This window comes from Lepidothrix coronata, unplaced genomic scaffold, assembly GCF_001604755.1.
Source record: "Lepidothrix coronata isolate B3197 unplaced genomic scaffold, Lepidothrix_coronata-1.0 Scaffold5, whole genome shotgun sequence".
NCBI classification, from domain to species: Eukaryota; Metazoa; Chordata; class Aves; order Passeriformes; family Pipridae; genus Lepidothrix; species Lepidothrix coronata.
In genome coordinates, this window is record NW_016690185.1 from 12,131,204 (window position 1) to 12,158,991 (window position 27,788).

Consider the following 27,788-nt stretch of genomic DNA (forward strand, 5'->3'; position numbering starts at 1 on the left):
TTCCGGCATTTCCTTGTTGATGCAAATATAGAAATATATGGAAATATTTTAACTGAGCAACTTTTTAAAAAGCCTCAGTCCAGTTTAAAAGGAAACTGTGCTGACTGGAACTGAAGAAGGAATGGGGATGGAAAAGGCCTCATGTTGCAAGCAAGCATAACAGGAATATTTCACAGAAGAAGTACTTGAGTTGCATCTCAAAAGTGCAACAAAATAATATAGCACTTAGCATAGCAGTTTATGTGCTAAATTAGTGTTTCAGGAAAAATATCAGTAGTTCTGTATCAGCAGGCACTACAGTCCGTTTCTATTTGTCATGGAATGTCAGTGAATAAAATCTGTGGAAGAATGGAGTTTGTATGGGGCCACTCCTAAAGGATGACAAAAACCTGTGAAGAGCACTGGATAGAGCCACAAAAGTGCTTTGATTGCTGGGGAAAATGTCCTGTGATGATAAAGAGCTCAATCTATTTATTTTATGAAAAAAGAAAATTGAGCAGTGACTTGATTGCCTTGATTGCAGCATATAAATAACTTTATGGAGGTGGGATGCAGGGGGAGTACATTTCTTAATATAGCAGAGAAGATACACAGCTGAAACCTAAACTCAGACAAACTAATACTGGAAATCAGGAACAACACAGACTATCAAGTGAAGCAATGGATCCTCTACCATTGGATATGTCTACTCTAGTTTTAAATGCCTTTCTAAAAGGCTTGCTTTACTCTAACTGGATCTGTGAACTAACCAAGCAAGAAGTTTGGGGTTCTTTTAATTGTTAATAGGTGTATCTTCTGAAATGTAAGGCTCCAGAGAGCCTTACATCCTGTGAACGAAGAGCTCAATCTTTAATGAGTAGAATAGGTTTTATTTTTATTACTATTAGTGTTTTATTTAGGCTCAGGTTTTCAGAAAAATTATCTTCATTTTGAAATATGGAGAAAACAACATTCTGAAAATCATTGTTCTGAACTTAAAGAAGACAATATTTTGCCTAAACTTCATACAGTAAACTAAGAGGGAAAAAAAAAAAAGCTCCCTTTTTCTGGAAAAGTACAGATTTTATAAAATCTTGACAAATAGTAGGGAAAGCATATTATGCATTTAGCTTTCTTATGGTTAAAATGCTAATAAAAATCCATAATCTTAGAGTAAAAGCTCCTAAAATTTAGGCAGCAGCTTCAAAGATCAAAAAACTCTGACACAATGAAATAAAGACAGACAACTTCTAGACCATACTCTAACAACTGAGTTCTAAAAACTCTGCTCTTAAATTGCCTGTAAAGTTTTTATTTAAGCAACGGGGGGCAACGATGTCATTCCAGGCCTGATTCCCCTTTCACTGACCTATGGGACAAGCTGTCCCTGCTCCCCCGGCGCCAGGGCATCTCCTCCAGGCCGTATCTCAGGTTGATGAGAGGGGACCAGAGGTGTGGGTCCCTTCCTCTCTCATGGCTTCTACCCCACCACCCACCAGTGCCTTTTGGAAGGGATGATTCATTGGAAGCGCCAGAAGAGCGTCTGTTTCACACTCCTGTTTCCAAATGCAGCCCTGACAACATCTAGACTACTACAGAAACATACCAAGCAAATTATGCCAATACAGCTGGGCCCTTCTGAGGTTGCTTTACCAGACCAAGGACATGTATCAGAAGTCCCTGTGGTTACTCTGCAAGTTCCTTTGTCAAAACACCTCCAGGTGAGGAGAGGAGGAACAGCAGAGAAAGGAGCATCATCGGCTCTGCCCCAGCAGACGGGGACGTCATCAGGCTTGGAAGCTGGTGGGATCGTGCTCTCATGCCAATAGAATTAGAAAGATCAAGCTCAGTCGGCATCAGGACGGCCAAGCTCCGTCAGTTGTTGGCAGGGTGAGGGGAAAGGTGGCGCACCCCCTTGGGAGAGACTGCCATCCCTCCCCTCTCCTCCGCGGGTCTGGGCTTAGCGGGCAGGCAGGGAGAGCGCCCAAGGAGGGAGAAAAGGGTTGTTGCATTTTCTGGATAAAAAGGAAAGAAACCTGACACCTTTAAATAAAAACATTGTAGAAGTTTAGAGGGAAGGTTGGCAGGGAGGGGATCGAAAAGGAGTATCTCCTCCAGGGAAAATGAACGCCGAACAATAGGGGTGACCAAAAAGCTTGAGGGAAGAAGTAAAGAGGTAGGGAGATGCGGGGCGAGGAAGCTGAGAAATAAAAGAGGAGCAGGGAAAGAGGGGCATCCAGAGAGAGAAGCAGCGAGTGGGAAGGTGGGCGAACAAAGAGGACCCGGCAAGCGGAGTGGGAGCGGGGTGCCAGCAGCGCTGGTCCCGGGCCGGCGGTCGAGATAAAGGAGCCGGGCCTTACCTGCAGGTAGGGCTGGCCCCTCTCCACGCCCCCCACCACGATGTCGGCTGAGGCCATGCTGCCGCTGGCCGAGAGCCCGAAGCCCACGTAGCCGTGGGTGCGCACCTCCAGACAGAAGGCGAGGGCGCTGCCGCGGCGGCCCCAGTGGAGGCGGTAGGCGCCCGCGCCGTCCAGCACCGCGCTGTGCGGGTAGCTCCGCAGCGACGGCCCGGCACCGGCACTGGCACACAGCAGCCCGCACAGCACCAGCGCCCAGGGGCGCAGCCGCCGCATCCTCTCGCCTCGCACCAGCGGCCTCTGCGTGTGTCCGGGAGGGCGTGTTCGGTGTGCGGTGTCTGTGTGTGCGGTGTGTGTGTATGTGAGCTCAGAGAAGGGGCCGGGTGCCCCGGTCACTCCGCCCCCGCTGCGGGCGGCACCGCGCCGGCCCCGTCGGGGCAGCGCGCCCTCGGCAGCTGCTTTGTTCGCTCCCCGCCCCGGCCCGGCGCTGCGGCCGCCCCCGGCTCCCCTGCCTCCCCGTCGGGGACGGGACGGAACCCGCCGCGTTCGGAGCACCTGCCGTGCGCTCGCCGCGGGGGCTTCCCGGGGAGATGCTCGGAGTCGGCATTAGCGAGCGAAAATCCTTCTCCTGACCAGAGAAGCGGAGAGAAGGCGGCGGACGGGAGACCCCCGCCTGTCCCCCGGCAGCTCTAACTCCGGTGGAAGAATTCTGGGGGAGAAAGCCCGGAGGCAAACGGGCGTTTTCCCTCTCTCGGCCGCTTCTTCACTCAGTGCGAGCGCACAGTGCGGCAGACGGATGGAGCGATGCAGGAGATCTCCCGTCGGGAGAGTTCTTTTCGCTTCATGAGTGGAAAACGAGGACCCCTCGAGTGATTTGCACTGAGACGGCTACAAAAGCACAGCTCAAAAGCCCACTCGTGTCCTTTGACACCCCCACAACCGTCCCCGGTGCCACCAACACTCGGCCGGCCCGGCTGTGCTATTTCCGACACACCCGCAGCAAATGCTGCCCCCCCTTTTCTCGGCACACCACCACTGCCATTGCCGGGGGAGAGCAACGAACAGAAAGATGGGTTTGGAGGAATGTTCCCAGCCCTCTGCAAATCTGGATGGAAACAAAAAGTAGCATAACATCCAAAACGGGAAAGTTAAGAGTCGACAAGAAGTCATAATGGGCCTTGAAAGCTCCAAGAAATACAAAATCAATTTCAAAAGAAAATTACACCATTTGAATTGTGTTTTCTTCACACTTAAATGAAAAAGTAAGAGTCTGGTACTCAACAAAAATTAAACATTAATTTTGTAAAACCCAATTAAGCTAGTACATAAGGGGAATTAGTAATGCTTCTTTTTTTGCCTTTTGCATGAAAATATTTCACAAAATCGCTTGAGCTTCCAGAATATCACCACCTCCTGTCATGTGAGGGATATATCAAATGACAAAACATCTTCTAGAAAAGCAAGTGCTTAAAAAAGGATAAGCACCAAAACTTACTTTTACTTAAAGCATCACAAGAAATGAGAGAAAACAATAATTAGATACTGGTGAAATGAAAGCAATCTTTAAAGATAATAGATTATTTTGACCTGTCTTCTAATTATAGCAAGAACTTCAAATGTACAACCTCAGATGACTGACAAAACAGAAAATTGTGAGATTTTCATAGAATCATAGAATCAACCAGATTGGAAAAGACCTCTGAGACCATCAAGTCCAACCCTTGATCCAACACTGCCATGGTTGCTAGACCATGGCACAAAGTGCCGCATCCAGTCTCATCTTAAAAACCTCCAGGGATGGAGAATCCACCACTTCCCTGGGCAGCCCATTTCAATGGCTGATTACTCTCTCTGTAAAAAAGTTCTTCCTAATATCCAACCTAAACTTCCCTCAGCAGAGCTTAAGATTGTGCCCTCTTGTCCTACTGCTGGTTGCCTGGGAGAAGAGACCGATGCTCACCTGGCTACAACCTCCTTTCAGGTAGTTGTAGAGAGTGATGAGGTCTCCCCTGAGCCTCCTCTTCTCCAGGCTGAACAACCACAGCTCCCTCAGCCTCTCCTCATAGGACTTGTGCTCGAGTTCCTTCACCAGCCTTGTTGCTCTTCTCTGGACCTGCTCCAGCACCTCAATATCCTTCCTGAATTGAGGGGCCCAGAACTGGACACAGCACTCCAGGTGTGGCCTCACCAGCGCTGAGTACAGGGGAAGAATCACTTCCCTGGACCTGTTGGCCACACTGTTCCTGATCCAGGCCAGGATGCCATTGGCCTTCTTGGCCACCTGGGCACACTGCTGGCTCATGTTCAGCTTCCTGTCAATCCAAACTCCCAGGTCCCTTTCTGCCTGGCTGCTCTCCAGCCACTCTGTCTCCAGCCTGTAGCATTGCATGGACTTGTTGTGGCCAAAGTGCAGGACTGGGCACTTGGCCTGGTTGAACCTCATCCCACTGGAATCAGACCATCTCTCCAGCCTATCCAGGTCCCTCTGAAGAGCCCTCCTGCCTTCCAGCAGACCAACACTCCCCCCCAACTTGGTGTCATCTGCAAATTTGCTGATGGTGGACTCAATCCCCTCCTCTAAATCATCAATAAAGATATTAAATAGAACTGGGCCCAACACTGATCCCTGGGGGACACCACTAGTGATCGGCTGCCAACTGGATGCAGCACCATTCACCACCACTCTCTGGGCCCGGCCCTCCAGCCAGTTCCTAACCCAGCACAGAGTGCCCCTGTCCAAGCCATGTGCTGCCAGCTTTTTCAGGAGTATGCTATGGGAGATGGTGTCAAAGGCTTTGCTGAAGTCCAGATGGAGCACATCCACAGCCTTCCCCACATCCACCAGGTGGGTCACCTGATCAGAAAAGGAGATCAGGTGGGTCAGACCTTGCCCTTCCTAAACCCGTGCTGGCTGTGTCTGATCCCTTGTCCATCCTGTAGCTGTTGTGTGATTGAACTTAGGATGACCTGCTCCACAACCTTGCCAGGAACCAAGGTCAGGCTGATATTTATCTTAGAGAAAAAAAACTCAAATTGGGAACAACAGTTTTGTCTGAACCTACTCAACTAAGGTGAGAGAACAAAGCACCATGCTTATTTTATTAACGTTTATTGAAGCTGCACTTTGGAGAGTAGACATATAGCCATGTAAATGTATCAGAAGTTGTGTATTGGTCTTTAAAGTTTTATTCCCCTCTTATTCTTCTCTGCCACCCCTCTTTCCCAAATACTTGAAAATTATTTTTACATTGTAAAGTGGAAAATGCCCACAATTTAATTGATCACTGCAAACAGAGTAACTGTATGAAGGCTTTCAGAAGTCTTTAATTCTCTTTCTTTCTATGCATTTTTTTGTCCTTTTGAATTTTTATTTTCTATTGCTGCAGGTAGTACAGAATAAGACACAGTTGTTTTTCCTTTCAGATAGGCATACTGAGGAGATGCAAATTCTTCTTATGAAGTAATATACAATAATCAGTGAAGCTGGAAGCAAAGTTTGGGAACAGTGAATACAGAGGTGAACCATTCTGTTCTTGAAGAAGACTGATTGGTTCCAGTGAGGATAGTTTTGGAGCTCTGCTGTGCTATCTACAACCTACATTTTAAATGTTCTGTTAGTCTTAAACTAGTATAAATAAAGACTAGTATGCTTTCAGCTATTCTTATGATGATTCCGGACTCATGCTGGTTGATATTTTAAATTAGTTGCTTGAGGACAGAAAAATAAAATCAATGTTAGAAAAAAAAAATATTTTCCCAGCCCTGTGCTTGGGGCAGCAGCAGAATGATGTAGCTTTCTTTTCCTCATCGGCAGGCTGGTTTCAGCAGATATTGCGAAATTTCCAAATACCTTGACTCAAGTTCATAAAAACTTCTTAAAACTTCTCTTGGGAGAGAAAATTGGAGGGCAAGAGTTTTATTAGACCAGTTGGAAAAGCCAGCAGGCTTTACAGCAAAGAGTTCCTCATTTCTCTTGGTTGTGGTTGTTGTCTTTTCCCCTCTTTTACGAGTACCTCTGCAGAAGGAGGCACTTAGCTGTAGTCAGTCATGCAGGGTAATGCTGGGAGCTGATTCACAGCAAGTCCCACAAGGGGATACCTCAGCAATGGCATTTTTATACAGTCATATGTCCTCAGATGTGGGGAAGAATTCATTCCCTTTCATTTGAATTTAACCTAATCTCAGGTTTTTTACTTTTTCCTGAGTGTATTTGTTCTGGTGTTGTTGCTCCCTGAAGAGAAATAGCTTTTAACACATGTACCTTTAAGGATGAGTACTATTTTAAAATGGTTACTTATGCTTCACATATATGTTCGCTAAGTTAGTACACACATAATCACAATTTTACCTGTCTCTTCATCTGTCACACAAGACATACACAGTTCAAATGCTTTTTAGCATTAGATATTAGATACGTATATAGAGACATATAATATTTAGATAATAGGAAGAAATTATTTACTGTGAGGGTGCTAAAGCACTGGAACAGGTTGCTCAGAGAAGGGATGGATGCCCCATCCCTGGAAGTGTTCAAGACCTGGTTGGATGGGGCCCTAAACAACCTGGTCTAGTGGAAAGTGTCCCTGCCCACGACAGTGGGGTTGGAACTAGATGATCTTTAAGGTCCTTTCCTGCCCAAACCATTCTATGATTCTGTGATCTTTTCTGTTTGCTCCCCAGCTCCTATCAACTCCTGGGAGCAGGCTCCACAGGGTAGCACCAGGAAGGAAAGTGCATCTCTTATTTCTTAGAACTTCTTACCATTTCTAAACCTGGGTATACCCCACAGTACTAAAACCTGCCAAATTTAGTATATATACAGGGGTTATGGTTGTAAAGTGTAGGCCTGAACAAATGAGAAAATTATTATATATAATGAGTATGAAAGCAGTACGTAGTTTGTGGAGAACTCTCTAACTTCAAATGCACAAAACCATAGATAAAAAAAACAAATTTAGAGTTGTATAAAATGACTTTTCCAAAACAAATGAGGATTCTGAGGTTCCTGACTTTAGGAGGTCTATGGTACATCTCTAAATTGATTTCTCATAGTCTCATTAATAATGTCATCTCCAAGATTTTAGTGATTGCAAAAAGTACCCCTCTGGATTAAACACTGTAAAATAATTCCTCTTCCAGTATTTCTTCATCTAAAAAGTACCTCCTGTATTCTTCCTCACATATAGCCAGATGAATCCATTTATTTGGAGCAGAGGCAGAGTGCAGGAAGCCAGCCAACCCTGGAAGAACCCTGGTGCCAGGTGGACTTTCACCACAATAACACCATTGAAAAAATGGAGTCAAAATGCTTCTCTCTGCTGTGTCTTGGCAATTTCAAACATGAGTAGAAATCTGGATAGCAAATTTAACATATTTTTTTACTGGTTATAACAAGAGCGCAGAGAGATTACCATAGATTTTATTGGTTAATTAAATATTATCATTTGCTATCTCCACATAATACTAAATTTCTGAGAGACAGAATATATGCTACTGGATTAATAATGATTTACTATTGACATCTCTTTTACTAAAAAGTAGTAAATAATGCAGGTTGACAAATAATTGTCGTATTGAAAATAGACATGTTGATTTTAAATTTTTTCCTTAAGACAGGCTGACTAAAATCAAAGTGAAAGTCTTTATTTAAGTAATGCACTTCCCAGGTGACAATTAACTTTCTGAGACCACCTAAGCCAAACACTGGCTCATGGGCTGAAATCACCTTTTACCTGTATCAGACCTAGGAGATGTCTGTCTAGCCTCCCCATTGCAATGTCCATCACACTCAGTTTTTTTCTCTTCTCCTCTCTTGCTCTGCCTTTGGATAGAACCAACTCTCATTCATCACCATTCGTCCCGTTAGAAAGCTCTGTTAGGTGGCTGATCTTGGAAGAGGCAGTTCAGGCCCATAACTGCAGTTCTGCACCTTATATATTTCTTTGTGTGGAAGACAACACAGCTGCTCTTGGAGGGGAGGAAGGCACTTCCTGGTCCCTATCCTTCACTGTCTTGTTGTCTGTCTTGATCCAGTTCAGAAATCAGCTGGTGGATATAGGTTTTTAACCTGTATGACTTCTGTAAGAAGCTGAAGACTATCCCTCCTGTACAGCTTTCACAAAGTTCATTAGGCATCCAGTTTTCTAAATCTAAATGAACAATCTCTCCTTTTTTCATAATTGGACAGATGGATTCAGAAAGCATAATTTACCTCTGGGTTTAGTTTTCCCCTCTAATTTATAATGTTAATATTAGCAGAACAAACACAAAACAGAAGGAGAGCAGGAGGTGGAACTTGGTGCCTTTGGGGGGATGTATTGCTCTGCAGAAAAAGAGAGTGTACCTACCTACCCTCTGTGCAAGCAGCCTGCATAGGCAGTAAAAGATATAAATACACACAAGAAACAAAGATGTAGCAGAAAGAGGGTGCCAAATGTACTGCATCCTTTGGACAACAACAGTAGTATCTTTCTTCCCCACAAATTAAAAAGATTAGCTTGAAGTTACTCCGTCTAATGAAAATGTTTCCAGAATTTTTCAACACAGCAAACTACTGAACCCAATCCTGTTTTCACTGAAGGCAGTGGTAAATTCCCAATGCAAACAAGAGAAGTAACCTTGCCTTTGAGAAGGAAAACATTCTTTGGTGGAAAAAAATACTCATCTCTAAAACTTTGAAGCACTCTGCTGAGCTGAGGTTTTTTTTACTTAGAACTGATGCAATACATTTTGCTCTGTATATATAATACCCTCCCCCACCAAACACTTATACACAAAAGACAGCTTGTATTTAAGCAATGAAAATTTTGTTGAAATGTGGAGTTTACAAATAAAGTGTGTGCATATAAAGTGTACACAGGTTGAGAAATTAAATTCTTAACTGCTGATTCAATGGTAAGTGTACTGTAAGATTTCCAAAAGAAACTGAGAATATAGAGAAAAATGACCTAAAGACTCACTGAAGCCCTCAAAAATCTCCTTCCTTTTCTTAGCTCTGAGTCAAAGGTGAGATGAGTTGATTAGGGCTTGTAAATACCTATGGATAAAATTACAGTAAAAAATATGATCTGCAAATAAAGATATGTCCCAGCTGCATCACTGAAAGCAAAAACTGTTCAAATTCAAACCAAGAAGGACAACTGTATGGAAAAGTTACATGGTAACCATAAATGCTTGACCAGCTTCCCAAAAGATGAGGTGGGTACTCAGGCCCTTCAGGCTTCCAGGCAGGATCCATGGTCCTAATATACAGGTACATGCCAGGTCAGCCTGGAGCCGTGAATTGGGCACAGAAATTTCTAGGTAACATTTCATGGGACAGAGAATTTCTGGGCAATATTTTTAGGGACATGCTTTAGTGGTGGCTTTGGCAGTGGTGGGTTAATGCTTGGACTTGATAATTAGAGGTCTTTTCCAACCTAGATGATTCTGTGCTGATCTGACATCAAAGTCACAGTAGCTATTCTGGCTTTTACATTAGCAGGAGATAGCAAGACATAGTTTTTAAATAAAAAGGTATAGTTTTTAAATAAAAAGGCTTTATCAGAAAGCTAAATTCGAATGTTTAATGACAAGTTATCATTGTAAGAGATTTTAATCAATGTAATACAAACTGAAGCACGTTCAGGCTGTCACCCATGTAATGTTTTTACTGCATCTGAGCTGTGTAGAGAGATTGCTCTCCCAGCCAAATTCCAAATGTTCACCATCACCATTTTTCTCCCATCTCTCCTTTCCTTCCCTACACTGCTTCTGCTCCTTGCTTTACTGCCCTAAACACCCCCTAACCCACTGTTTGCCAAATAAGTTGATCCAAAATTGTGCTTTTAAAGTTTTTAAACTACCCTAGCTCATTATAGTTTTGACAAGAAACTGCTTTTTTTAAAAAAATTTTTTTCAAATTTTTTTTCCAGGTTTGTTATACAGTTCTGTCCCATATATTTATGAGGTAGTCTGGTAATTGCTTTTCAATACTACCATTCACCTTCTCAGTAGTTGATTGCTTAGAGAGGATCTGGACAGATGTTTTATGACCATACGAGAAGGTTGTATCTAGTTAAATATTCTTTGATGCTCAGTTTGGTCATTTAAGAGTTACTCTAATAGAATTATTTACATCTTTACATTCTTATTATTTTATAAAACAGCTATGTTGAGGACACAGTGTTATCAATACATATTATTTTATGAATTACTGACATTTTTTTCAAAGACACGATACAAGTGTTGCAGAAGAGACAGTGGGTATGATGAACAGATTTCTAGACTTTTTGAGAAAGTCCAGACAATAGAAGATTGCAGATGTTTCTTCTAAACATCAGGAGAAAAGCAGTTGTCTGATGTTCTAATATGAGCACTACTGTACAGATTTGCAGCTGTCTAATGTTCCTAGGCACAAAAGTTTTCAAATTAGGGCTCACTTCATCAAAGCTGGAGTATTCCAAACATAACTAAACAAATTACTGCTTGGAGCACACAATACCAATCCAAAGGAAGAATACATGTTATTTCAATTTTTGGTGATGACAGGTTGGTTAATATACCCATGCTACTGTAGCCTCAAACCCAGACTTATATAAGCAACCTTTTGACATGTGACTGTACCAGCTGAGCTCAATAATCACAGACTATTTCTGGGGACTTCTGGGTGGAGCTGCATTTAACACTTTCTGCTGGTGATATGAATTTGGGTCCTTGTTTGCTTTATAAGCCATCAGATGACTCCAGGTGTGCTAACCGTGTGGGTGTGAGGGGAGAGCAAAGATCATGCAGAAGCATCTGCCTATTTGCTGGCTTTTGGTTTAACTGAAGCTTTAATTCCTTTTGTATTAGTCATAAGTCATGATATTTACGAAATACATAGATAATCCCATTTTGACAAAAGATCACTGGGCTGTGGGAAAAAGAAACTACCTCTTTCTGTAGCCAAACTTCCTTTGGACTTCCAGGAGCTGCAGCTCTTTAATATGAAAACTTGACAAGTGAAAAATAATTTAAATGTTTATTTTAACTTAGGAAAACCTTTACTTTTGAATACAAGAATGAAGATTGATTACATGATTCCTAAATTTACTTCAGCTCAGGTTGTGTTATCATCTTGTGATTGGGGTAGAGGGAAGCAGGGAAGAGGTTGCAAAAGAGTACTAGGAGTCCCCCTCCTCACTCTTGCTCATCTACAGAAACACGAAAGCCAGGGCTGTTCTTTCCCCACTCCCAAAGAGAAGATTTCTGTGAGAAAAAAGCATAAAGATAGGAAAACAGCTTTAACCTCCATTCCTGACAGTCTTCAAGCTGTAAATTTACAGGGGTGCTCCTTTTGCAAAGCCAGCAGCTCCGGTGTGTGTAAGACAGACTTATGCAGCAATTCCACACACAAACTATTAACAGTGAAAGTATCAGAGCAGTGACTTTTGTGCAATCTGGATATGGGAATACATGTGCACAAAAAATTCTTCTCAAATATCTCTCCCAGGGAAGGTCAGAGGCCTCCCAAGCTGCATTTCTGCAAAAGACTGGAGGGGTTGCCTAAAAAGTTGCTGTGCTGGAGCCAAGATTTCAAGCAGCTAATTTGGGTGATGCTGTGTGATGATGGAGCCTGTGAAGCACCTTGTAAACAGAATTTTTTTCCACAGTCCCTGATTTCTTTATGATACAGCATTTTGAAGACAAGTAATGTTTTCATACACTACTCTAGCTCAGAGCAGGAAAAGGAGTTTGTTGTTGTTTTGGTTTTTTTTTTTCTTTTTCTCCTTTTCCTTCAACCAGTAAGAGAAAAATATAACTCTAATGAGATCAATGTTTGTTCTGGAGCTCGTCTATCTCTGCCCATAATGGTTGTATTATTGAAGGAGAGCTTCTCAAGGAAGCAGTGAATTCAGCACTCTCTCCCAAACCCTCTGGAAGCTGGAGAAGTCAGCAGTACACATCCATCTGTGGTCACAACCTCAGAAGACTCATGTGATACCAATATTGTTGTTGACCACTTCTTTCCAACCCAGATGCACAATGGGTTATTTTCAGTAAGTAGTGGCATTTCACAGACTTAAAATCATAATTTTTTTTGGTCGTTTAGCTTCATTCATCTCTCTCTATTCTTACAAGCCTGACATTGCAACAGTCAAATACTCAGTTTTCTATTAAATAGAAGGTCTACAAGTAATGAATTTCGGTTTGTTGGTCCTGTACTATAATTTCACAGTGCTAAGTATAGACCAGTGCCTGACTCCTCAGCATTTTTCCGGAGCTTTTGTGTTATTTTAACACCATACACTCATTACCCCTGGTAGGATGTGAGGTTGCAGTCCAAACCTGACCTTCCCTGCAAATTGCTAGTTTATTGCTCACAGCCTCTTGTCAGAGATTTCTCTGCGAAGCATATCACCGCCAGTGCAAGGAACATCCACAGTCACCTGCTTGTTCTTCTAGCAAACCTGCATCTGGACTAATGATTTTAAAAACCATCATTGAGGGTTTTCCAAGAGAGCATCTTCAAGTCTTGGGCAGATCTTGCATGGTGTGTCACTAAACTGTACTCTTGCAGCTGGTGGAAAAAATGTCACTAGTAGGGTGAGTGGTGTGGTGGTTGTCCAGGTTGTTTTTATCCTCTTTGAGAGAAAAGAGGAATACCATAGCATTTCCGGCTTCAGACTCTACTGCTAGGCTGTTGCCTTAGTGTCAAGCAGACAGGGTTTGTTGATTTGCCTTGTTGGTTTGATGGTTTTTTTTAATAAATTATTTCCCCATCACTGCTCCAGAAGCAGCATGGTTCTGAGGTGCTGCTGTCACCCACTTGTTCTCATCCAAGATGATGTCCATGCACCAGCTCAGACTAGTCCCAATCTTGTGCCATCCTGTTAAATCTTCCTCATCCCCTTGCATCTTTCACAAACACCCAAGGTACCTTGACACCCATTGAAAACAAATCAGTAATATTAGTCCCATAATGACTAATAGTCATTAAGCACTACTCAGCACAGTGGGAAGTATCCTGTAATGCGCATCCATGGAAAATTTTACAACCCTGCACTAGTAGAAAAAAAAACAAAATAACAAGCAATTCTTAAAAAGAGCTTGTGTTAGAGGTTGGGTTAAACAATGCAAAATTTGCATTCTCCTTTCTCATTTTGATTTACAAACCCCATGGGTTTTTTAAGGCTCAGGAATTTTTCATCAGTCAAACGGTTTCCTGATAAAGCATTTGATAATGTTGTACTTTTTGCCTTCTTTAAATTATTTTCATCTGATTTTGTTAAGGACCATATCAAAAGATCCTCTATCTACATGGCAAAGTCTAACAAGGAAAGACAGAGGGCCAAGCTAAGAAACCTCCTCCTTTCTGCCTTTAGAAACAAACTGAAGGCCAACCCAAATTTCTATCTCAGAAAAACCCCCAAAAAACCCAACCAAAACCCAACCAAAAAAGGTTTTGTTGCCAGATGAAAATATTCAAAGTGTCCTTGGCATCAAAGAGCAGCAAGTCAGATTAGCATAAGATTTTACTTACATCTTCCATACCTGCCACAGTATTTTGTACACACTTTTCAAAAAATATCAGTCTTGAAGAGTCATGTCCTTGCATTCCTTTGGGGATCAGGGTTGCTGCATACAAGCAGACAACACAGCTTGGGGCAGAGTTCTTGCTAGAAACATCTCAACAAAATAGCACAGGACTGTTGCAGACATGACTTTGGTGCAGAGGAATCATGCTGAAAATCACAAATGAACAAACTCGCATTGGGAACAGCTCATATTTCACCAACACCTTCCTGACAGAACAGTAGAGATGAGGAGGCATAAAAGTAATTAAGAAACAAAAGTAATTAAAATACAACACCCTCTGACTTTTTGCAACCTTAAGGACGTTGTTCAGGCAAATATGTTTTACTGAAATTTTGAATATCATTTAATAAAATATTTGACTTGCTAAGTTTTTGAGACTAGCATATATTTTGTCTAATAACAACTCATGCATAGCCAAGCTGAATTATGCCTGCATATCTCAACTTTTTCATATTACTATGATGCCAATGCTTTTGTCTTCTTAATCCTTGCTCCAGTCCTCCTTATATTTTTACTCCAACTGCAGCCCTCCCAGAAAACAAGAAAATAACAGGCAAGTCAATAAAAGTTCAGGGAACTGGCCACTTCCCTAGAGTCATAGCCAAAATGAATCCAACAGACTACTGAATTCTCAGGCATCAAATGAAACACAACATGCAGTGAAGCTTCTGTTTTTTCCCTCCCTGTGAAAAAACAACAGCAAAAATGGGTTTTCTGGCTGTAAAGAAGGCCAGCTTCAGAAGGCTATTCATGGAAGACCAATTTCCAAAGTTTGAGTCATCTGTACGGGGTAATAGTCAGACACCATTTAATGCCCAGAACAATGTTGCATAGTGTTATTCAGTACAACCCTCTGCAGTCATGTCCAGTTTCTCAGACCTACAGTTGTCGTATTTGTTTCTGCCCTTCTCTATAGCACAAGATATAGAAAGATCCTTTTCTGTCTCCCCTACCTCATCCTTTCCCCTCAAATATTTTTCTTGCTTTCATTTAGTCTTGTGGCCTTTATGTAATATTTCTGGGTTTTCAAAACTCTTCTAGTCTATGTGCATGGTTTACAATATATCCCTTTACCCCTTTTTTTGTAGAACTGTGTTTGCAAATGGATGAATCATAAATCTCATACTTCTTTTTTTTTTTTTTTTTTTTTGAGAAATAATTTCTACTGAAAATGCAGAGGAGTTGCAGTTTAGGTAGAGAGTTTATGGATATCTTAAGTCTGGGCACAAAGTTAAATTTGAGGTCAAACTTCCACAGTCCTGGCAAGGTTCAGATGTAAACTGGGGACTGGGGACAGGCAGAGGAGATGACAGAAGGGTTGACTTCCAAGGAAATGCTTGGTTTACTGGGCATGTGCCTGTTTTCAAGTGCAGTTCCATCATGGAATTAGAACTGTAGGTATTAAATAAAAAAAATACTCTCTCCAGTATCTGTCAGAATAAATAATCTGAAATTTCTACTTTACTGAGAAGAGCTACACTGAGATAAAACCACTAATTGGTTGAGAAGTTCACTGAAGTTTCCAAATTGATGATGTCAGATTGCTTCATCGCTGAATGCCTTTGACACTGATTGAATAAAATGTTTGTTCCCAGTCTAGAACTACTGACTTGCACAACAATCATGTAGCCAACCTAAGTGGCCTTATTTGCAGAAAGTCATCACAATGGAGTAGGTAGAGCCTTAAAGCACAGCTGATTCTGCCCATATGGGTTGCCAGGCAAAGGCTGGAACAAGGGGAAAAGCTGCCAATAGGAAAGCCAAGACCAGGATAAATTCTGGAGAGATGCTTTTAAAAAAAATTGCCTCCCGTTTGGGTGACTTGACATAGGGAATGTAGGGAAGATACTGAAGGAGGCAAGTCCCAGTCCTGGAAGGGAATTCGGTTTCACCACTCCCAGGATGGTGAAGCCTGAGAGGTGGATTGGAGCACCAGTTGCCTTCACTCTCTGGTTTGTGCACCTCCCACATTCTGTTAGTGAATCAGATATAACCTCCCTTGCAAACAGCAGTGGTTTCTTCTCCTGTTAAGTTTCTGCTGGAACAAACTCGCAGCGGTGCTTCACAAGGCAGTTTCAAAGGGACGGGGACACTACAGGGTTAAGCAGAATGACTCAGCAACAGCTGACAGGGTCTCAGTCCCATCTGCCCCAAATGAAGGTTATGGAAATCCTATTGAAACAGCCCATCTTTCCCAATAGTTGTTCATTTAGTTTAGCAGAATGAGCAACCAACAAATATCTTACACATCTTACAGAATCATACTGATATTTTACCTGAATAAATCCCAAATAGCATACAATCTACTCCCCTCGGTTTATACAGCACTTAAAGCAAATTTGTGTATTTCAAAATCTATTTTATATTCCAAATATTTTTACCAAAATCCATACTCCTTAAAACAGATTAGAAGGTGATTTCTACCCTTCATCGAAACATCCAGATACCAAAACCATGAAAGAAACTTCCACAAAATGCATAACAAAGATTCTTCACTCATCTCAAGGCACCATAGACTTTAAAAAGAACCAATCCAACACTCATATGCAAAGCAACTATTGAGAGATAGCCAAGTGTCTCTTTCCAGTAAGCCAGCTGTATTTTCTCACTGTAATTTGAAATTCTTCAGGTGTTCAAACACCTGATTCTATTCCTATTTGTAACAGATGAGCTTAAATAACTACCACATCCCGCTTCACCTCACAATGGCTGACCAGGTTGCAGAAAAGCCCTTTCCCCAACTCTAGAAACTCAGGCATCAGAGAGATATGCTTCTATTCCTCTGGCATCAGATGGTACTTAAGAGTATTTCATCCTTAAATAAAAAACCTGCTTTTACCTTAAGACTTGAAAATTAGCGATGCCCTGTGCTTTTGCCTGGCCACTCAGGTGCCAGGTTGCCTTTTTCTAGGGACGCCACTGTGGGGCTACAGTAGAAGGATAGTGGCTCACTGCTGCAGAGACAGCTCCTCTTCCCTCAGAGCTTCAAGGCTTGAAGGAGCAAGATTCAGGATGGGAACAGTTCCAGGCGTGGAGAAAAGCATACAGCAATTGGCAGGACTTTATTATATGGACCTTGCAGTTATCATATGAACTTTACTGCTATTATGTGGTTTCATTGTGTTCACACTGCACAGTGCACAGCCTGGACATGCCCAGGCTCGCCATGAGTTTGCCTGCTCCCTGCTTCCCCCACTCCTCCCCCTTTTGCCCATGTCCCTATCCTGGTTTGTCCCCCTGCTTGTCTGTCTCATGCTCCGCCCTATGTTGTGGCCCTTTCCCCTCTCGAGCTGACAAAAGACAGTGTGCATACGTGAATAGGAAATTCGACTTGCACCCTTCCTCGTGTCCTATCCCCTCTTCGGACCACGGCAAAGGCTTGCAGTTTCCTGCTTGGGAATCTACAAACTAGTTTATAAACTAACAAAAACAATACAAATTGGGGCAAATGGTCTACTTTCATTCTCTGTTTAAAGTTTTTTTTATTATTATTTTAAAGAAAGACTGGTTGAAGACAGCAAAACTGCGGCTGACACAGAATAAGCCTCAACAATTTTTTGTCATCTTACAAAGACAGTTTAAATCTACATTTTAATATGCATTTCTAATCCTCCAAACTTCTTCTGCCTAATTCTCCTGACAACACAGTGGCTAGTCTCCAAGACTATATTTATTCTTTATCTGGTCGAAGAAAAGCTGTTGGAGAATGGCATATCAGACAGCAAGGCATCTATTTCAGTAACACTGGACCAGAGAAGGTCTTGAAGAGCACAAGATACGAAGGTCAAATTCTTCTCTTGTGCTGGGCTCTGGGGACCCCATTTTGGGGCTTCAGTTTTCTCTGCAGCAAGAATATCTGGGTGTATGAGAAGGGAGCAAGGGTGGGTGGGAAGTGAGCAAACAGTGCCGATGGCAGGGAATATATTTCTCCACTCTCCCCACAAGTTGTTGGTTGCTGTTCTCCTTTTGAGGAGAAAAGATCCTGTCTTTGTCCCTACTTACCTCCTTCAGATAAAGGTCCATCCAGAGAACAGGGCTTGGGAGCAGCTGAATCTCTTGCTGAGGAATTCAGTGTGGATCTTGAACACAGCTGAGTCCTTCCTCCTAAGCTGCAAACTTGGCAGCTACAGTAAACTCCAGCAGCTTTTCTGAGTAAAGGTGGAAAGGTAGATTATCATTTGCACTGCCTTGATTATGCAGTTTGCCTACTCCTTCCCACCTCTTATTACCTCTTTAGACTTCAATCTTTACTGCCAAAGACCATATGTTTCTGCATAAACATTAAACAAAGGAAAAACACAATTATAACTCAGTCCAGGATGAATCCTGAAGTACTTGGTGGAAAGGGAGGGAGTGAACAATCCTGCTACCAATTTCTAACTTCTTTTTTAATTTTTTTTTTTATTTTTACTTTTCCCCCACAATTTTTGCAAAACATATTTCAAAATGTGAAAGTAAAAAAAAAAAGGCTTCAAACTGATTAATTTTCTTGTGCTAACAAGCATTTTAATCTAGGTTACTTTTGTCTTAAATCAGAAAAATATATTTTATCAGCAGTAGCAAAGAAGTGTTGTGTTCATGGAAAGAGATACGTCTACAAAAGAGAAGACACTTATAGTGAATATTCCTTCTTTAGAATATTCTTGCAAATATAGAATCATAGAATAGTTTGGGCTGGAATGGACCTTCAAAAGTCACCTAGTCCAATCTCTGCAACGTGCAGAGACATCTTCAACTAGATCAGGTTATTCAGAGCCCCATCCAGCCTGGTCTTGAATGTTTCCAGGGCTAGGGCGTTCACCACCTCTCTGGGAAACCTATGCCAGTGTTCCACCACCCTTATTGTAAACACTTTCTAGTCTAAACCTACCCTCTTTCAGTTCAAAGCTATTCTGCTGCTGCCTAAAGAAAATTCAGGGAGAAAAAAACTCTGGACAATTTAGTTTTGAAGGTGAGATAAGGAAAGGGTTTAATTTGTGCCTACGCATAGGTTACAAGACGTGAGCCCCTGCTCTGTTACAGATGTTACAATTTATAATACTGCCTGTCCGATCAGAGATTTTTCCACCCCCTGGCTTTTGCCCTGGACCACCCTCAGTCACACCCCTTGGGAATTGAGGTTGAGGTCCCGGAGACCCTCTCTTCATCAATTTTGATCTTCTTCAGAGCACAAAGGGGACTAGTTCACCCAGTTTTTGACTGTACTCAGGCCAGGATTAGATGTCCTCAAACAGAAGAGGCCTATCTTAAAGAGAGACTAAACATTTCTACTGGAATTCAGGTGTTATTGATATGGGGAGTTAGGGTAAAAGGGTTGGAGAATGTGTGTAGCTTCTATGCTAAGAGTAAGGGAATAAGCGCTGCTGCTTCTAAATCTACTTCTACTATATAAATACTTATAAAGCTTATAAAGATTAGAAAAATAAAAAAAACCAGATGGACCTTAAGGCATCACTGCCTTGACCTATCACTACACCCCTTGTAAAAAGTCCCCCTCCAGTTCTCTTGGAGAACCCCTTTAAGCACTGGAAGGCTGCAATGACTGTCCCTGGAGCATTCTCTTCTCTAGGCTGAACAACCCCAACTCTCTCAGACTTTGTCTGTAAGAGAGGTGCTCCAGCCCTCTGATCATTTTTGTGGCCTTCCTCTGTACCTACACCATATCAACCAGCGTGATGCATTTCCTTATCCTGACTACCTTTCTGGTATTTGAAATAGTCTGTGATATTTGGAACAGGAGAGCAAACCAAATCACTGCAGCTGTGTTCAAGCCTAGACATTTGATATAGCCATGTGGGGGAAAAGTGGAGAATGAGTTGTATAAATAGCAAGTTACATCATCATTTGTTGCTTTCCAGCCTGCCTTTCAAAGATCAACATTTTGTTGCTTTTTCTGGTTATTTCTAGGTTTGTGTAATTCTTTACTATTATGCAAATATGACTCCCCTTATCATTGAAGGATATCATATATCAGGAAATATAAAGAACTAAATAAATGCCTTGTTACTTGCATTTTTAAGCTACAGAAACCTCTGCAGTGTCAGGGATACCATCAGAAACACAAACAAGGACAAAGATGTCTGGAAGCTGATGGCTTTCAGATATTTATTCTTGCAATTCTTATGTTGCAATATCATCTAGAATGGCTCTGCAGGTGGGCACCTCATCAGAGGATAATTACTCTTCACTCCACAACGGCTTTGGGTGAGAGATCTAGACTTAATTGCAATCTGAAAAGGAAAGCTGCATGGTACCCACTTAAGCACCACTTTTCACTATGGGTATCATAAGAAACAGAAAGTCATCAACTGTTGATATCCAGCAGGAAGGAGATCTCTGTGCATTCCTCTCTCACTGATGTTCCCAAAAGAATCAAATAGGTTCATACAGAACTAAACAAAAGCAAAGCAAGTAATCTCTTCCAAATGTGATACTCAACAACACAGTCCTTGAAACAAACCAATACAGTGATCAACTACAAGGGTATTGGTTCTTTCCAACTTCACTAACAGATTATGTCATTCTCTCCCTCCCTCCACCTTTAGACCCCTTGCTCCCCAACGTTAACATTTTTTTCGTGGTTTCAAACTACTTTTGATGCCAAAAATCTAGTCCATACCTCTGACATCAAACATATTTGCTGACTATACACACACAGTGGGTGACATAAGAAGACTGTTAGGTATGAAGTTAGCTTGGGGATATTGCATACCCTGCCGATTATCAAGAACAATTTCCAAGGGGGGAAGTGTAGGAGGAGAAAGAAAAAAAAGCTTTAAAAAGCTGTCTGCCCCTCTGATTTTCAGCTCTTTGAAAAAGTAAGAAAGAATAGAAAAGCACCCCTGGTGTGTGGTTAAGATAACTACAAAGGAACTATTCTTAGCAGGTTCCTTCAGTAAAATGAAGGGTGCTTTTATTGCATTTTTTTGGCCTTGCTAATCTGACAGATATTGATGAATAATTTGGAACAGCCAAAATCTTTGTTCTAAAAAACATTGACTCATACATGTTACATCCAGATGTTTTACTGGTTTCTTAGTAGATATCAAAGTTTCCTTTAAACACTTGTAAGTTGCATTTTATACATTTAAGAGTGTATGCATGCATGGGAGGGAAATGATAGAGAGAAGTTCCACTAAGAACAACTTAAAAAAGAATTTTTATGCCCTTCAATGCACTAAATACAACCACTCCCAGCACTTTGTTTCTGTCTAATCAAGTTTGAAAATTAACAGAACCAAGATTCTTAATGAGCAATTAGGGCTTTGCAGGCTGGTCTCTCCAAAAGGTACAGGAGCTTGTATGTAAACACTCTAGTGCTGACTTCCCCACCACCCCCTGCCTCAGAGACAGGGCAGCAGCAGCAACCACCCAGCCTGCTGGAGCCAGCCAGCCCCACCTGGCTGCCCAGGCAGGGACATCCCTGTGATTTCTGGCAGTTGGCCCTTCATCTCTTCCATAGGTAAAGGGGTCCAGCATCCCACCTCCACTGGGATTTAAGAAAGGAAGAATACTTTCATCTGAGAGCACGTGGGAAAGGCACCCCCACACACCAGAAGCTGCTTTTTTTAGTAAATCATGAATGAAAGCAGCAAAGCACACATGCGAGCTCTCAGCAGTGCTCTTCTCCCTGACAGTGCCCCAGCCACTACCACCAGAGAGCAGCTGAACAGGCGCATGACTGAAAATAAAGAGCCAATTCCATGTGGGAAATAAAGACTTGCAGAGATCAGACACAGAAGAACAAGAACAGAGGCAGCAGGTTGCAGTAGGGGTTAGGGAAAAGCAATGTGGCACAACTCACAGAATTTCCAAGTCATCTGATGTTGTTGCCCAAGCCTGATTCTCACTGGCTCCTAATGGATGAAGTTTTATATACTGTCTATTCTGCTTTGCAGCCACTATGGGACAAACTCAGTAAAGACTGTATTCATTCCTTTATAAGGTAAACAGAGCATGAGTAAATACACCATTCTTCCCAAGATGAGCAATATTCTTCAAGTTGTGTTTTAGTAGAGAATCCTCCTAGTAGAAAACCAAACAAGCAGACAAATCACAATGCATATGCAATGTGACAAGTATCAAGCATAGACAAAATTTCTGATCTGTCAGGAAGGACTCAGCTGCTGCCAAAGCATTGCTTTTCCTTCCTCAGTATGTCAGTGGAATCAGTCAGTCACTGACAGAGGTATTGCAGCAGCAAAAAGGATCTCCTGGACAAGCAGAATCAGGCCACGTCTCTGTGCCTGTTTGCAGTAGTATAAAGAGTTTGTTAAATATTAAAGTCAGGAAATTTCCAAGTCAGTTTTAGACAGTTCACTGGTGAGAAAGCTACTCAGCCACAATGCTGACTGCTGTTCTATTTTAGACTAGTGTAGTCTGAAAACAAAAGACCCAAGGCATTAGCATCACTAGTGCCAGCCTTAACATAGGTGGTAGTGGCCCAAAGTGTACCTGATGGCTACTTAAAAACGGACTCCTGTCGTCGTGCTCAGCACAAAGTCAGCCACAGGAACATAGGAGCTGGGATCTCAACACACAAAAGAGTCCATACTGCAATTTGAATTCCCTTTTCAGTCTCAGAGATGTTACATAAAACATAATCATGCAGTTTCAGGACTTATTTTTACTCCATTGCTTTTGAAATCCAAACACAGAAGAACAAGCCTCTTTCCCAAACCGTGGATGCCAATTCCTCAAGTTACATGCTATGCTGAAGGTGAGCTAGTAAACATCTACCCTTAGCACCCATTGTCAGCAGCCACCCAGCGAAAGCAGCCTCTCCTCCCATGGCTGGGCTCACACAGGTGGGAATGCAAGATCCAGGAGCGTTTTCATTAACCCTGTGAAGTGCAGCACAGGAACAGAGGTTCCCCTGGGCTGCCCCACCAGCAGAGCTGAAATCCTCTGGAATTGTTCAGAGAAGTTTCAATCATTTACATAAAGGCAAAGACAACAGCTGTGTTCTTAAAGATGGATTCCAAAAAAAACCAAACCAACTATTAGAAAAATGTACTCTTTAAAAGACCTTTATTTTGGTTGCACAGTTACAATTCTAACGTCCATTTATGCTTACAGTTAGATTGTTCCCAAATATTTCATAGCTCATCATGTAAACAGTGCATTATCTATCAGTCTGGTGTATAAGAACGTTATAAAATACAGATGAAATTACTTTTTCATCTATAGACTTTCAGATTAGTTCACCAAGATCAATTAAAAAGGCAAATAGATTAATTGGCAAAAAAGTGTTGTTATATTTTTAATATATTAGTACAAAATGGCACAAAAGAAAGAAGGTCATTTTAAAGGCCATAAGCATCACATGCCTTAAATAGTTTCAATCAGTTCAACCGATTTTAACTTAATTTCAAATTCCAGTGTTGAACTTGAAATTGAAATTGTAATCTTCTTCTCTTCAGCTGTATGAAAGACCTTACATACGAGGTTGGACCTGTTCATGGAAACTAAATCACAGCAGTTTCAGAACAGTGACATTCAAGTGCAGCTAGGAAGTTGGGAATTTCTATTTTTCCCAGTAACTCTAAGAATTCACAGACTAGATCTTATTTTCATTTAGCCAAACTCATTGATCCACACTTCAGATGCAAAGATACCGGATGTGTGCACATAAAACATAGTATTTCTTAATGCAAGAACTGAAACAAAAAATTGACATAATTACACCATCCACCCTACCTACCTTTGCAGGAAGCTCCAGACATAACCATATCCAATGCCAGATACAGAGAAACAAGAGCATCTAAAATATTTCAAGAAAACTTAGAAGGCTTAATTCACAGGCTTCAAGTATAAAAGAGAGATCACACCAACTTCAGCAACCTAAGTTTTATTTTTGAACCACCCATATCAAATGGGCAGGTGAGTTGGATGGAAGGGAAACAGACAAGAAATACATTTCTAACTTAAAAATAAATTCTGAGATGTGAATTTGTTGCCTCAAGCAACAATTCAGGAGTTTGTTTTGGCAGCAACATTTAGCAATATCCCAAAAGATAATTACCCACTCTGTCAAAACAAATTATCATGACTTTGATTAGCTCCCTAAACCTTCAGAGGTTTTATGTTTAAGTTAACGAAACAGTTTATGACCTTGACTGCTTTTTTTCTTGTAAGACAGCACCCACATCCAAGAGGGCAGGCAGTTATACTGATGGTAGTACTGAGAACATTATTTCTCAGGTCAAAACAAAAAGTCTTATAAAAAAAAAGTGAGATGAAGTACAGAATTACTATTTTACTCAGCTTCACAATGAGCAAACCATGACTAGGAATTTCCTTTCCTAATTTAAATACCAATTACAAAGCTTTCTCCAGAGACTTATTTGTTAGATAACCATATGACGAGTCCAAGAAGCAATAATCCAACAACAAGTATAACAATGAGTATGCACATCTTCTTTCGGGATCTTTGCTGCCAAGAGAGAAAAAAACAAGTTGATTGAAAACTCTACCACCACAACAGAGGACTACTCAGATGCTTTTATGGTCCTACTGCTTGTGCAATCTAACCAAATCGTGTCCTTACTAACAAGTCATATAAAGATGTTCAAAGGAAAAAAAAAGCAAAGTTATCCACATTATTATTCAATGGAAAGATTTTAGTGGTATTTTCTGGCATACCTAATAAACTAATGAAAGAGAATGCAGTAATGTAATGAATGAATGTAATTACAACACTTGGGGAAGTAAATGTGAGAGTGCAGATGACAGCTTATAGAGGAAAATGGACTATCAGTCTGCACAGTAGAGGAGATAGAAATGGTCTGCTAGGAAAAAAAACATTCAAAGACTATTAATGGATATACAGAAGGTCAAAACAGACTACAATTTTAGACTTCTCTGCATCCATTCACAGAGTTATTTTAAAGCTGTTTTTGTCAACTTTCTTAGGTACAACTTGCTCTTAAAGAAAACAAACAACAAGAAAAAAAAAAAAACCAAACCAAACAAAAAAGACATGACTAGAGACCCAGATATACAGACATTACTACAGTAAAGTGTAAATATAAGCATGTTCAGAACTTCTGCATTTCCCATACAGATCTGGAACTTGAGATACCAGAGCACTTAAGACTAGAAGCCATCTGTCATCCTTTATCTGAAAGATATGGAATCAGAAGGTTTTCTTCACAAGAGGAAAGAAAATTAGCAGTGCATTTCTCAGGCTTTTTGCTGATAGCCAAGGAATAATAACACTCAAATCTTGGGATTCTAGGCCACAGCCCCAGAAGTAAAGCCAGGCTGTGCTCTACTTGGCAGAAGTTCTTCTGCCTGGGTGGTTTTGTTGTGTTTTTTTCTTTCTCTTCCCCTCTGAAGAACAACATCTGTGTCAGTTCTTCATTGGAGCTGTCAGTTCTCTGCCGAGTACCACCCAGACTACCAAGTTTCCTAACAATTCTCCCCTCCTAGTTTTACTGTCTCATTGCCACTTCTCCCACTGTTGGCTAATATTTCATTTCATCATTTTACTTGCTAGAACTCAATCTGTTTGCTAGGATATCTTCCTTTTTTAGACCCTGCAGCCAGTTCTCTCTTTACACACAAGTCTCTTCCTTCTGCATCCTGCAGACCACCTCTCGACAGCAATGCATTCAAGTCAAACATTTCCACTGTAATACTACTTAAGCAAGGGAGTAGACTAAAGACACGGCAATCTTATTTTCTCATGCAATTCATCATCATTTATACAAGTGCTGAAGCAGCACTGGGAAAGGGGGAAAGAAAGGAGAGAAGCCTGGCTTTGCCCAAACTGCTCTGCTGTGTGAATGCACCCCATACAGCAGATGAGTGATGCAAACCTCATCCAACCACAAACAAGATGCTGTGAGGGTACCAACAGCCCTGTCCCTACCAGCACACCCAGGCCTCTAACACTTCCTTGAGCAGGTCAGACCAATAGTTGCTGAAATTAAAATAAGTTTGCTGAAAGTGGAAATTATTTTTCAGTGCCTTAGAACAATGACGAGTGCAAGCAAAGGAAAGTTCAAATCCAAAGCAAACTACACAATCCTTTCAAACAAACACAGGACAACTGCACAGTGTTTGGTCTCTGCTGCAAGACCCACTGAACAGAAGCACGTCAAAAGTATTGATAACCTTCCTTTGAGATCAGAAGATATTCATCCCTTCCTCTTCAAAATAAAACATGGAAGTTTTTAATTTTAAATTTCAACTAGAAAACTAACACCTTCCACCAAAAATTTTGGCTGCTACTACTTTTTTTTTCCCCTGAACTTTGTCATTATCAAAATAGGAGCCATCAACTATAGTTAATGTGCCAATTAGTGCCACCCATAATACAATTCAAGGATGTAACCTCTCCCACTTCTGAAATCAGTAAGCAATGCTTCAGACATTCCATCATTCATTTACTGTCCTGGTTACTACTAACACACATAAGAGGATTTAAAAAAAAAAATCTAAGGACTAACTCTAACTTAAAAGAGCAGATTAATCACTAATACGATTATTTCTAATAAGTTCCAAAAATGTTATAAAGAAGTGGCATTTAAAGGTACTTAAAAGGCTTTTCAAAAAAGTTTGACAGTTTCAAATATGAGCTTTGAGAATATTGTAGACAGCAAAAATTGGTGCTAACTGGCAATGTCTTCAGAAGACTTTCCTGCCTATCTTCCCTACTCCTTCAGTGATCTTTAGAGGCTTGCTCTCCATTTAAAGCAATCTTTTACTTCTTGAACTATAAAAGAAGGGGTTGGTCTGTTTGCAATTATTTGTTGGTTTGGAGGTTTTTGTTTGGTTGGTTTTAAATAAGGATGTAACTCCAGGTGCTCTCATAGAATCATAGGAGGCTCTGCAACAGCCTGTCTGGAAACAGCTTTACAGGAAACCCAAAGCTTTCAGAGATCACTGATTTTTGTTTTATAGTGACCTAGAAACACCATGGTAGTCTAACATAAACCTATAACTAAGTCTTCAAGCCTTGAGAAACTTGCTATGCAAAATCTGAACTGCCTAAAAAAGTGGAAGTCAGGACTACTGAGAAAACACAGTTACACACAACTGGTAGTAGGCATTGGCATTACCTGGTAGTTTGCTGCTCTTGCCAGCTGCTGGTTTGCTTGCTGCACGTGTACATCTGCATTTTCCACATTGGCTTCTATGCTGTCTTTATTTTAAAAAGAAAAGATTTCAAATTTTTATTAATTACAACTTGGAAAAAGGTTTGGCATGCTGAAATACTCTTGAGAGCATAGGTAATAGCTGCCCCCAATTGCTGGTGTCTTCATCAATATCCGAAGTTTCATACCTTGTACTGTGAAAGCTTGACTCACCCTATACTTATGCCAGAGCTCATTTTAGAAGTGCCCAGGCAATGAGTGGCTGAATTCATGTCAGGTAACAACTCCACTGTTCTAGATGCAGGACTGAAACTTTGATACTAACTAGAGTAAAAACTTACAATACTTCTACTTTTTTTTTTTTTAATAACCTTTTACTTGCACTCCAACTTGCTACTGACTACTCTCCGCTCAGACTAAAAAATTCCTAAGGCTTGTGAAAACAGAGGAAACAGACACAAAAAAAAAAATCCCCAAAAGCTAGTTTGGTATTCTATCATATTGACAAAGATTTATTTTTTCCCTTGGAAAAATATTAATAGATTATGGGTTAAGATGACAGAAAAAGCCCTGAAAATATATGCTGGACATAGACAACAGCATGACATGGTAACAGACTCAGAAAATGTATTCTCCAATCACATTTTATTAAAACATTAAACCTATTTGTAAGGAAGGCAAAGCATGAGCCTTTGCTGAATCTGCACACATATCATTAGCAAATACAGTAAAACTTCCCACATAAATTCCAATTTTATGTATAAACAGTTCAAAAAACTACTTTTAAAGA

At 41.1% G+C, this 27,788-nt stretch overlaps 2 protein-coding genes across 7 annotated transcripts in view; both read right to left on the minus strand.

Annotated features, from left to right (window-relative positions):
- Positions 1-3,159, minus strand: part of MOXD1 (monooxygenase DBH like 1) — a 50,571-nt gene extending 47,412 nt beyond the window's left edge. The window contains exon 1 of one of the 2 annotated variants that reach the window (XM_017827302.1): positions 2,340-2,612. In XM_017827302.1, the coding sequence (XP_017682791.1) occupies positions 2,340-2,612 (273 nt within the window). Of the gene's footprint in view, positions 1-2,339; positions 2,613-2,891 lie in introns of those variants that run through there. The other variant, XM_017827310.1, reaches the window with a different exon arrangement.
- Positions 3,160-13,896: 10,737 nt separating this feature from the next.
- STX7 (syntaxin 7) overlaps positions 13,897-27,788 on the minus strand; it is a 40,432-nt gene continuing 26,540 nt past the window's right edge. For 3 of the 5 annotated variants that reach the window (XM_017830009.1, XM_017830015.1, XM_017830023.1), the window contains 2 exons: positions 26,963-27,045; positions 22,909-24,330 (listed from right to left, as the gene is read on the minus strand). In XM_017830009.1, coding sequence (XP_017685498.1) covers positions 24,238-24,330; positions 26,963-27,045 — 176 coding nt within the window. In that variant the 3' untranslated portion in view covers positions 22,909-24,237. Of the gene's footprint in view, positions 14,042-17,339; positions 17,752-17,897; positions 18,044-22,908; positions 24,331-26,962; positions 27,046-27,788 lie in introns of those variants that run through there. The other 2 variants (XR_001877221.1, XR_001877220.1) reach the window with 2 other exon arrangements.